General features: G+C 43.5%; 2 protein-coding genes and 1 pseudogene across 2 annotated transcripts; all 3 read right to left on the reverse strand.

Annotated features, from left to right (window-relative positions):
- Positions 1–806: 806 nt before the first annotated feature.
- Positions 807–1,281, reverse strand: LOC123177831 (uric acid degradation bifunctional protein TTL-like; annotated as a pseudogene).
- A 1,725-nt stretch (positions 1,282–3,006) lies between these two features.
- On the reverse strand, positions 3,007–6,204 carry LOC123177846 (ADP-ribosylation factor-like protein 2). The gene is made up of 6 exons (XM_044591330.1): positions 5,963–6,204; positions 4,707–4,783; positions 4,423–4,533; positions 3,902–4,064; positions 3,600–3,680; positions 3,007–3,367 (listed from the first exon to the last, which is right to left on the reverse strand). The coding sequence occupies exons 2-6, from the start codon at positions 4,769–4,771 to the stop codon at positions 3,230–3,232; spliced, it is 558 nt and encodes a 185-aa protein (XP_044447265.1). The 5' UTR covers positions 4,772–4,783; positions 5,963–6,204; the 3' UTR covers positions 3,007–3,229.
- A 796-nt stretch (positions 6,205–7,000) lies between these two features.
- On the reverse strand, positions 7,001–10,248 carry LOC123177860 (WRKY transcription factor 71). Its single transcript, XM_044591332.1, has 3 exons — positions 9,682–10,248; positions 8,335–8,493; positions 7,001–7,678 (listed from the first exon to the last, which is right to left on the reverse strand). Exons 1-3 carry the CDS (start codon positions 10,041–10,043, stop codon positions 7,342–7,344), a joined length of 858 nt encoding a protein of 285 aa, XP_044447267.1. The 5' UTR covers positions 10,044–10,248; the 3' UTR covers positions 7,001–7,341.
- Between the last annotated feature and the right edge of the window lie 1,322 nt (positions 10,249–11,570).

An 11,570-nucleotide genomic window follows, 5' to 3' on the forward strand; every position in this document is an offset into this window, starting at 1 on the left:
TTTGCGTTAAAAATACCATGGACAATCTAAAATTACTCTTTGCCAAGATATGAATGCACAGAGTCATAAATCTAAAATTACTCTTACATCTTATGCGCAAACAAAGTTTGCATGCCTATCATCTTCAAGGCATACATCATAGAAAACCGCAAAAAAGATTGCCTTGCCCTAGTACAGATTGGGTTGACATCAACATTGGCAGGGGTGGAGCACACGATCCTTGACGAAGGTTGTCCAAGCGGAGAGAGGAGGTCGGCATCAAGCAAAGAGGCGGCGGAGAAGGAAAACTCAATCAGGGCGGAGCAAAGAGGCCAGTCGGCGGCTGGTGAAATATGTGACATAAAATCTAGCGGTGGAGAAGTGGCACCACACTCAAGGCCACCAATCACAAATAGCAAGTGATCTCTACTTTTATAAAAAAAAAACAGAATTGGTGATGATGGTGTGCCTATCGTCCTGCAATATAGGCCGTCCGATTTACATCTAACTGATAGGAAGGAAACTATGACAATTTTGCAAAAAGATACCCACACCCCTCTCCACATTTGCAAATAAGGTCTTCCCTTGTTCATCATTTTCTCCCACAAGATAAACTACTCATACAAATGCATCTTGATGTTCCGTGCAACGCATGGGCATCTCGCTAGTAAAAGTATTAAAACAATTTATTTCATTGCCACTTCATACTCAAGCTTCCAATTACATGGAGAAATTTATTTCATTGCATCTCGTTTACGACCATATATTAGAACTTGCTTCAACCCACTACCTTCATGTACTCGATGTAATTTACACATGAATCGAGCTTAACTGCCATGGTAAGTGGTAATCAAAAATGGAGAATACAACAAAGGAGCATGGAAATGCTCGGTCGTCTAGCCCTTTTTATCTCAAATATGATGCTCACATAAGGGAAGAACCCTGATAGTGCATACTTGGAGATATTGAAACTTATGCAGGAGAAACTAGGAGCCACATTGTCCGCAGCGTCCATCAGATGACCGTTATGTCCACCATTGTTTGTAATCGAAGAGCCCAAGGTTGTCCATCCATTGAAATCATTGTTGTCGAATGATGGGGAACTGGATGCATCCTTCCACATCTCCAGGTGAACTTCAATTCCAGATGCTGGTGGTCCAAGAGTTGTGTCAAGCACATGGGTTGTGATAGGAGGGTGTGTCCGGTTGGAGCTACCTGTAATTTCATGAGCTTTATTGGCAAAAGGCTGGGAAGAGCTCCAACGTGTGCTCCAATAATCCACATCCAATCTTTCAAAGTTTTTAATGAAGAGTAAGAAAGTTAAATGCCCCGAAGCTACACAGATGTAAAAACTACTATTTATAGTTGCACTTCCACAACTACACAAGCAAAGTACACAAAACAATCCATATAATCATGGAAGTACAGATTTTGAAATTCTGGTGCAAGAATTTGATAAAAAATTCAAGCCAAATAGAAGAAGAAAGAAAGATCCATGCCCGGATATTTCTTTCCAGCATATGACCATTCAACAATGACAAGCTATTTTCATGATGTCACAACACAGTTACTGTCAAAAGACAATGTTTAGAATGATACTTGCATTATATCTCTTTCATGTAGACAATTCAATTGCCTTCAGATAAACAAACAGAGAACCAAGACAATTCAATATCTTGAGTTCTTCCTCTGCTGCAGCCTCAAGTTCAACAATCGGCTTATTTGCATAATGCCTCTGGAAAGAGAAGCAGGATGATAAGGCAAGTTCAAAACCATTACATACATAGATAGAAAGGAAAACATTGTATCGAAGCTTTCTAGTAATATGATTTTGTGATTAAGTCATAGAATGGAACACACCGAATCAGGGCTAAACTCAAAAAAGTAAATACCCCGGTTATGTAAAAAAAAAGCAAATGCCCCAAATTTGGATCGAATGGAAAAAAAAGTTCAAAAGCCAAAGGCACAGAATTTAGTTTCAATACAAAACTTGTAAACGATCGAGGAAGACCAGTATTGTCATTCAAAAAAGAGCAGTTGTTCCACTATTCGGATTTTACCACGGATCACAATACCACATCACCAAAGAGAGGGCTGATAACAAACTGTAGAACACAGAAAAACCTCATTACTGCTGCAGGGATTGTTAAGATGACCCAAACAGGCAGGCATACATGTAAAAAATTACAGAAACCAAATAATACTCTGGAACTTAAGCTGGACACATGCAGACCTGAATATCTGAACTTAAGCTGGACCCTTGGGGGCGGTCCGCTCAGACATGAATATCATGATGACAAACCCAAACTTTCCCCTGTATCTGGCATTCCCTCGGGCAATTCCTGAGACAAACAGTTTGAAGAAACCAACTGAACTGAGTCCACAAATCGGATGAGACAATCACAGATGCAAGGAAGGAACGCGGCATCTGGTCCGACCTGCACGGTGGAATCAGTGGCTGTAGAAAGCTGGCCTGACCGCTCCTCCTTGCTCCACCTGCAGTGACTGACTGACGGTGAGTGACAACAAAAAGTGAACAAATGAGCCCAATAAACAGAAGTGGGACTACGGAAACGGACTTGGAAACAGAGGGGGAGGTGATGCGGATGGGCGGGTGGGCGGCGAAGGCCTCCAGCCATCGACTCACGTCCACCTTGATTTGATTTGTTCCGCGAGGAAGAAACTCTATGTTTGTGTGTTACTCTTATATTATGGGACGGAGGGAGTACCTTTCAGTCGGCCATTGGTGATGGAGCAATCCCCTTCTATCATGGATTGGGATGTGATGTCGGAATTCTATGCTGAACTCGGTTTACCTTTCAATCGGTGGAAAATTGAAGAGGAAAAAACAAGTGATAGCTGTAAAATATTATCTCTTTTGCTATGTTGCATTTCATTCTTTCTTTTCTGAGGCATCCATCGGTCTTTAGATGGTGCACTTCTATAGTTAAGTGGATGCATCTCTGGTGTCAAGCAACAGATCAGGATAAGGAAGATGTAAAACTTGTTGCAAATTCAGCAAGAAAATTCACATAAAACTGAGGATCCAGATATCAGTTGATCTACACATCTATCGTAATTGACCTCGATTACATTACACACAGAGCACAAGTGCAAAACTTAATGCCATCTATGGTTTGGTTCAAACCTGATCAGATTACATTACATATTATAAGCGAGCCAAAGCCTACGGCTGTGTAACCAATAACAGTAGTACATATGGCTAAATCGGCTGACATTGGTTGTTGTTTCAGTCGAGGACATAGATGCGGGAGGCGATGTCCTGGAAAAGCCAGTCGAAGCCATGGAGCAGGCCGTCGCCGGTGTAGGCGCTGCAGCCGACGATCTTCCAGTGCCGGTCCTTGTTCATCACTTCAAGATTCAGAACCTGAATCAAAAACTCAAATCTGTTATCATCAAACTTCTAGAAACTGCTAAACTTGAGTCCGAGTCGTTCAAAATAACTAAAATCATCTTGGAGCTATGCTTGCTGGGATTAGTTTCCAAGGTTTCAACCATTCCTTAAAACGAAGATCACCAGATGATGTGACTCCAAGTAAGAAGATTGGCCAACGTCTGCCAGTATGAATAATACATGCTCCTGGACTAGTATGCTTTACCTTGCCAATTTCGTCAGGCTTCAGAGCGCCCTGAATGTCTTGCTTATTTGCGAAAACTAACAGCGATGATCCAGCCAGTCTCTGTAGTCAATATTTCAAAGTTCGCCCAAATAGTTAAACAATACGGAGTAGCACATAAACTAATCACAAACATGCTAGGCAATCAAATTAGCAGTCCCGAGAATTTTCTGATGCCAGACAGTAAACTCTCTTTTGCTAGTTTTCTGCAAAGTTATTCAAAGGTAGACTGCAGAGAAATTACGTTAAAGCAGATGATCAGTTGTATTCACTAGGAGTTTTACCTCTTCTTTCAAAAGATTGTGGAGCTCAGCACGGCAATCATCGAGCCTTCGAACATCAGAACTATCGACCACCCAAACTAGACCGTCAGTCTGCTCGAAGTAGTTCCTCCAATACGAACGGATGGTCTTCTGACCCCCGACATCCCATATGTTCAGCGAGTACCTGCCACAATCACCCCATTATCAATTCTTGTCAATTTGTTCTGCTGTTCCCCATGACTGTGCTCGATGCATTTTGAGTTTTTGACCACCATGATTCATGAGTGATGGGCATCAAGCAGCTGTCAAAATTTCGGCCAAAATATGTAGTATTTTCACCGATGTGATTTAGTACTCTTTCAGATAAATGCAGATTAGTAATCGCATTGCCTACTTTGAATGCTAAATGTACAACCACCCATGCCGCTTGCCTCGTAGTAGGATGAAAACACAACAGATGAATACAACATATTTAACTGGAAGCAATGTTTCTTGTTATGGCATATTTAACTTGATAAATAAGCAATGAAAGAACTACATACTTTTGGTACTGGATGGTCTTGATATTAAAGCCAAGAGTAGGGCTGATGACACTGGTATCCTCCCCATTTATCTTGAGCACAGTTGTCGTTTTACCCGAGTTGTCCAGGCCACTGTAAATTTGACATCGGTGGAATAAACCAAGAAGAACAAAGAACTGAATGACACAAACCTTGAATGTCCAGAAGCATACATATCAACCAAAGAACCTAGAGTAATAGTTCATTCGGATAGGAGAATTCTGGGGTAAAATAATTAGGCGAAAGGAATGGAGCAGGACACTTACACCATGAGAATCCGCATCTCCTTTTCCTTGCGCTTGATTTTTCTGATGATGCTGAGGAGACCCATTCTGGAGGTGGCCTGGCAGAGGAATCAGTATAAAGTAAGATGAAGAGGGGGAATACACTCACACATGAAAAAGACTTGTGAAATTCTAATGCAGTTAGAGACGCTCAGTCAGGCTGCTATGGACCCCCAATGTTTGCAGAAGTATCACACATACAGAATAACTAAACTGCGCTAGGAATTGGTGATGATGCAGGGTCATAATTTTGATAATCACTGAAGATTCGGACATGGTTTATGTATCTCACTTAATTCAAAGCATGGTCTGATCTAAAAAGACATGAACCGTAGGTAGATTGGAAAGCACGACACGCCACTGTGAAGCCATGTTGAGCTCAGAATTCCAGGGGTGCACTAAGAAAACAATTCTTGCCACTGCCTCTACTTTCACCAAGTATAAATATAAGATCTGTACATTCATATACTGCTATGCCACTGCCCCATATCAGTCGATTTCTGCTTACCCACCAGAGGCAATGGTGGATCTCGGATTTTAATTTCTAAAACAGGGTGGTCCACCTAAAAAAAGCTGACAACAAATATTACATGTGAACGTTCTAATGAAATTACCAATAGCACATACAAATAGATCAACATGATCTTACAGACATGCTAAAGTTCTCATGTAGACAGTTTGCATGCTTCTGAATATGAAACTGGATTGTAGCTTAGAGGTCCAATATATTCAGATATTTCAAACAGTGCTTCTTTAACATGGAAATGATGTATCATTCATCTTTGTTACTGAATGGGAGAATGGAGAGGGTGGACTGAGGACCCCAGGAGCTGACGTCTAAGACACTGGATAATTTCTCATGCCTCCAGGTGTACTTGGATGGATGCTCTCCGTTCACTTGTACGTGCTGAGATAAGGTCGGGCCGAAGTGGCCAACAGCACTGCCAGATGACCTTAAGAACGTGGTACTATCTCAAACTTGAAACATATTATTATATCCATCAGAAGATATAGATTTAACTGAGCTGCCTATTCTAAAGAGCATTCTACAGATACAGACTAAAGTTATAAGGGATCCATTCTTCTGACCATTTCAGTTTGAACTTTGTCCAGTCCATTTGGCATGCGGAATGGTCCTTGATTCACTTATATTATGGGCAATTGGGCACTATATGGTAGAGTATGACTGAAATTAAAGCAGCAGAAAATGGTTCTCATTTACTGAAACGGGACCGTACCTGCCTCCGGTCTCCGGACGAATCAGGGTGGCTGACGGCCTGTGCGGACTGCGCGGCTGGGCGCGCCGGCCTGCTGCCGACTCCCGATCGGCGCGGTGGCGCCTGGCGACCGCGATCGGCGAGGGCGCGAGGCAAGCGGCAGATCGGAACTCCTGCCTATAGGAACAGGGGAATCGACACGGACGACAGAGCAAGACTGCCGCCCCGCGGTGGCCTTTTTTTTTTTGAGTAGAGGCGGGTGACTCGTGTGCTGGAGCAGGCTTTTTTTTAGGAATTGTGCATTAGTAGGCTATATATATGCTAAACCCTACTAGAGGATACACCCCGTGTTGTTGCGGGAATTGGTTGATGACAATTTGGGTTAATACAATGAAAACCAAAATTAAAATACAAATGTCTTATTATATTTGAGTATTTATAATTGTAACAATTTTTATTGAACATATAAGTACAATAATTGGACGAACATTTTCATATGAATGGCTCAATGGTGTAGATGATCTTTTCCCATGCATGCTTGTTTGTTGAAGTGGGCCTTATCCTATTCATAATTGTATGATGAGGTGGCATGCTTGCATGCTGAGATAAATAAGTTAGTGAGAAACTTATGCATATATTTCCTTAACAATGCATAACTGGGTAGTAATGTCCAGGATTCCAAGACCGCCGTGAGTTTTAGGCAAGCAAACCATGTCACAGGCAATCAATGCATCACCTCTCTCTTGGGTACCATATTTCCTCCAGAAGCACTGTTTGAGGTAGATGTTAAGCTGCTTAACCACTATCTGTCACATAAGGGAGGACATGAAGAAGATGGGCATGCCGGAGAATACTGATTTGATGAGGATAAGTTTATCTCCAGTTGACAGAAGTGTGGAGCAACCCAATAATCTATTTTCAATTCTTTTCAGCATGGGAACAAAGTCTTCAATTCTAGGTTTGATAAGGCTCAGTGGAAGGGCAAGGGAAGTGTGAGATAAAGTACCTACTTGGCAACCAAATAGCACAACCAACTCTTGCATTGTATGCTCAGGAGTGTTGAGTAATTTCTATATATTTCGCAACATATCTTAGACAACGCACAAAAGGTACACAATTACATACATTTTGTTACAAAAAAATCTTCATGACATTCCTGAGTTGCACACTGTGCAATCCTCGCCATATAGAGTTGTGCTTTGCATTGCAAGTTTGTAACTGGAGTAGCTAGCTATGAAGAATTCGATTTCAACATCCATAATAAACCCAGGACAACAAACATTTGTACCTGTCCGTTTGAAGAAGAAAAAAGTGTGTACCCATCCGCCAGCTCCATGCCTTGCTAATTAAGGCCAAACTGAAGCTATAGATATATTATGTACATACTCATAGTGACAGACTTAACGATACCCTTGCTGGTAGCCCATCACGGCATCGGGAAGAAGATCGGCATGGAACTGCATGCCACCGTGCTCCGACAATCGGTGTGCCACCAACGGAGCGTAGACGTCAGCACCAGCTGAAAAAAAGCAATGTTGCTGATGTTGAAGCGCGGCAAGCGCGTAGGCAGTGTTGGCACCGGTGGCCATTAGCATCCGTGGGCCACGGTGGGTGGCGACGGGGCTTGGGTGCCCGTGGCGGCCCTCGTAGGTGGTGACGACCGTGGAAGGGTCTTGCTGCGACCGCTCCACCAGCTTCTTCACCCCACACCGTGTGGCCGTGCACCGGTAGTAGCTCCTGCACACGCTTTAGAATATCACTTCAATGCAATGTATTGGTAAACTGCTGTTGTAGCATGCTGCCCTTACCATGCATGCATGCACAGAGAGGGGCGGCGCTAGGGGCATTCTTAGGTACTCACATGAATACCAAAGATTTGTTATCCGTTGGTATATTCTTGTTAGCTTGTTGTATATTTGTTGTCACATTGCTATTGTATTGCACAAATGAATACCAAGAAGGAAATTTCTGGCTCCACCACTTGCACATAGACATATTTTGCTAGAATATGGCTGCCCTTACCATGCATGCGCGCACATACATATTCATTGCTATCTATATGCATATCGTGATGCCTAATCAAGATGATTACATGTGTTATGTGTTGTAGAAACTTTAATTTCAAGTGAGAGTTTGTGTAGCTCAAACTTAAAAAGATGATTATGGCGACAAAAAGTGGAAGAGGATTTTTTTATAGAAGGGATTTCTCCCCAATTTCATTAACGAAAGCAAAGTAGGGGGTCATATTACAGTCCTGCATTTGACTTGAATATTTGGGTAGCATCTCCAAACTGAAGTTGCAAGCTCACTACAGGAGGAAAAATAAAAAGTGGAAGGGCATGCTTTTCTTTTCAAAACACATACACATAGGGGCGAATGTAAGGAGGTAGTACCTTGGGAAGGAACTGTTCTTGACGGCCTTCTGGCCGTACTTGCGCCAGCGGTAGCCATCGTCGAGGTGGTCAACCTCGCTCTTGGTTGCAAAGGCCACACGGGAGCCGTGCGCCTTCTTCTCCCCCTTCCCCTTCTTCTTTTTCTCCTTCTCGTTGCTCCTGCATCAGTCGGTGAACAAAATTAGGAGAATCCTTGGTGATTCTAAATTGTGCGTTCATGACTTGATAATTTCGCCACGGTAACCGCCGGTTCAATTTCTACATGCAAAGTGGAACTAAACAAGAAGTTGCCCGGAAAACTAGCTAGTTAGTTATGTGCCTGCTTCGAGCGGCCGGTTGTTCTTTCATTTCTTTTGATTGAAAACAGGGATGGAACCCTAGTTCCATTTCATGCAAATGAAGCGACAGCTCCACCAACAACAACGTCTGTCTCTCGGTACAAAGCACCGTAGCTACTAAGTCTAAAAATCAACTAGGCAAAATCTTTTTTCCATAAAAGACGTTTTTATTGACTCATAAAGTAGCATCAAAAGAATAAAAGCAATTCAAGATGAACTCGAGGGGCAGGGAAAACAACAATTCAAAAGATAGACATCTAACGGACACATGCCTCATCCAAGAATGATAGGATAAGCTTTGTTTGTTTGGAATGGTAGGTAGGTAGATAGGGTATGGATGAACCCGGATACATATGAACCCATTTTGAAAAACACATTTCTAAATGCTAAAAAAATCTGAAAAAGGTTGCACGGGTATGTCTTCATGTTCTATGTGCGTACATAAAGTTTCACGAAAAAATAACCTTTTTTGTGGCCTGTACAAAAACGACAAAAAATTGTGTCATGAAACACTATTTAGAAGCACTGAAATTTGTGTTTTTTACGGAGACAAACCAAAAAGACATTTTTTTTACAAAACTTTGTGCCGCGCGCACACATTTGCGAACATGTATGCATGAAAATTTCTTTTATATTTTTTGACATTTCAAAACATGCTTAAAATGCATTTTTTTAAATGGGTGCAGATGCCTGCCCACTCGGTAGGTAGGTGGCAAGTTGACGGATGGCGAGCCCTAAATCCCAGTGTTCAAGTCTCACGCCGTATGCCACGTGCGGCAGTATCTTCGCGTTCAGACCGTCCGGCCGAGAAGATCAATGGAGGCCAAGATCGATACGGCAAGAACACGTACCAGTGGAGTTCTTTCCCCCTAAATCGACAAAGTATATGTACGCATGTGATGGACTGATGATCGATCGATGGGCAAGAAATACAAGAGGATGAGCTGGGATTCAAATAGCACACAGTTGCACCAAGATCGGATCCATCGTGATAAAGTCGTTGGCGTACCTGCAGCTGCCATGATCGGCCGATCCGTCCTCGTCCTCCTCCGGCGCCGGCGTGCCTCTCTTGCACCCGCGGGGCTCGTCCGCTGCCTCGCCCGACGTCGACGAGTTGGACGTGAAAGGGGCCGCTTCGGCGCCGATCACTTCGCTCGCCGTTGGGAAGCACGGGGGCGCGTCCAGGTGCCTCGCGAGCTCTGCTGGGTCGAGGAGCCCGTGCAGGTAGTCGGTGATGGTGGAGTAGGCCGACGGGGTTGCACCAACATCGTCCCCACCGCCGCACGCCGGACTCTGGAAGAAGACGGTGTCGTCCTCGCCGTAGAGTTGGCCGCCGTCGTGATTTCCTTCTCCTGATGCGGATCCGGACATGGGAGTAGCGCATGAGAGAGCGTGGGGTCGATTCTAGATAGAGCGTTGAATGATGGAGAGGAGGAGAAAGACAGGTGTTGTAGTCGTCGGCCCTTTGGAGGTGCAAGCAAGATATGACTATGACCTTAACCTTTTGGGACCAAACTTGTGTGCCTTCGTGTGGTATTAAACAAGAGTGCTACTACTTTGGAGGAGTATACTATAGTAGCTAGTAGCATGTGCTTGAATTAACCTAAGCAGTGATGAAGATAGTGTTTTGTACGGGATGGAGACGGAGGGAGGGATGTTGATCGATCCTCATCCTGGGTCGAGATATTTTAGGTGGACACCTACGTACTTTGGGCGTATTAGGCGCGGAAAGTACTTCAATGTTCACATGTGTACACGCGTCTCCTGCTGCGCATTTTATTCATATTTCATGTTTTTTTTAACACAGATGGAGGCAAGCGTTCGTATATACGCGCATACACTTACCTGTATGAACGTACACACGCACACCCTACCTCTATGAGCACCTCCGAGAGACTGAGCCGGCATATCATCTTAATATTTTACGAAGTCATCATAGGCGCCTCATAGTCGACGGGAACGTCTTCTCTCACTGAACGCGCATCGCCGGAACTCTTGAAATAAATCTAGAATAAATGTGAGTACCAGGATTTAAATCCCGGTGGGCTGAGGATACCATTGTCCACCTAACCATCCAACTATAGATTGGTTCGCCATATTTCATGCGAGATGTGAATTATAGTGGGTGGCACACAAACATACACTTGCTTTGCTTACACGTGGATGGGGTTCGTACACGTTTTATTTTTCTCGAGTACTACCACCAAATTAACTCGATATCCTCACCAATGACTTGGAGCAACTCCAATAGCATACGTATCCTTAAAATAACCATTGTTTATGAAAAGTTGAGCTCAACAACTCCCATAAACCCATAACCTTTTTTAGGGATCCATAAAAACACCTCCTCCGCGCTTCAACCTTCAAATTTACGGGGCGATGGGCTTTCCATATGATTTTGCTAGACGGATAACCTTCTGAAATTTCATGAACGCCGCCTTCAGAATGTAGGAACAACACCGCTCCGTCACCGGAATGCCTCCGCCGCTGCATGCCGCCATCGTCGCCACATCCCAATGCCACACCTCACTGGCTAACGTCGAACTGACACTTGCTTGTGGGCCCTATGCCTAGTCTAATATAAAAAATTAAAATAAAAGATTTTACAGAAAGATATTTACAGGAACCGGGAAAAATTGTCATCGAAAAACTTGCCGTAAATTATACAGACATCCTGTAAAATGACTTTTACGAAACGTTTTTTAGGCAACTCTTGAAGTTGCTCTTATTATGGAACATTTCTTATCGCTTCCGTTGAGATCAGTTGGAACACTCATTTTTCTACTTAGGGCATCTTGAATGTTAACCCGTAAATTTGCTTCCGCATTCATCCGTGGACGACTAGTTTGATGTACAAGTATCCGTGCACTCGATCGCAGGCCGGCTGGCGATGGTGCC

This window comes from Triticum aestivum, chromosome 1D, assembly GCF_018294505.1.
Source record: "Triticum aestivum cultivar Chinese Spring chromosome 1D, IWGSC CS RefSeq v2.1, whole genome shotgun sequence".
NCBI lineage: Eukaryota > Viridiplantae > Streptophyta > Magnoliopsida > Poales > Poaceae > Triticum > Triticum aestivum.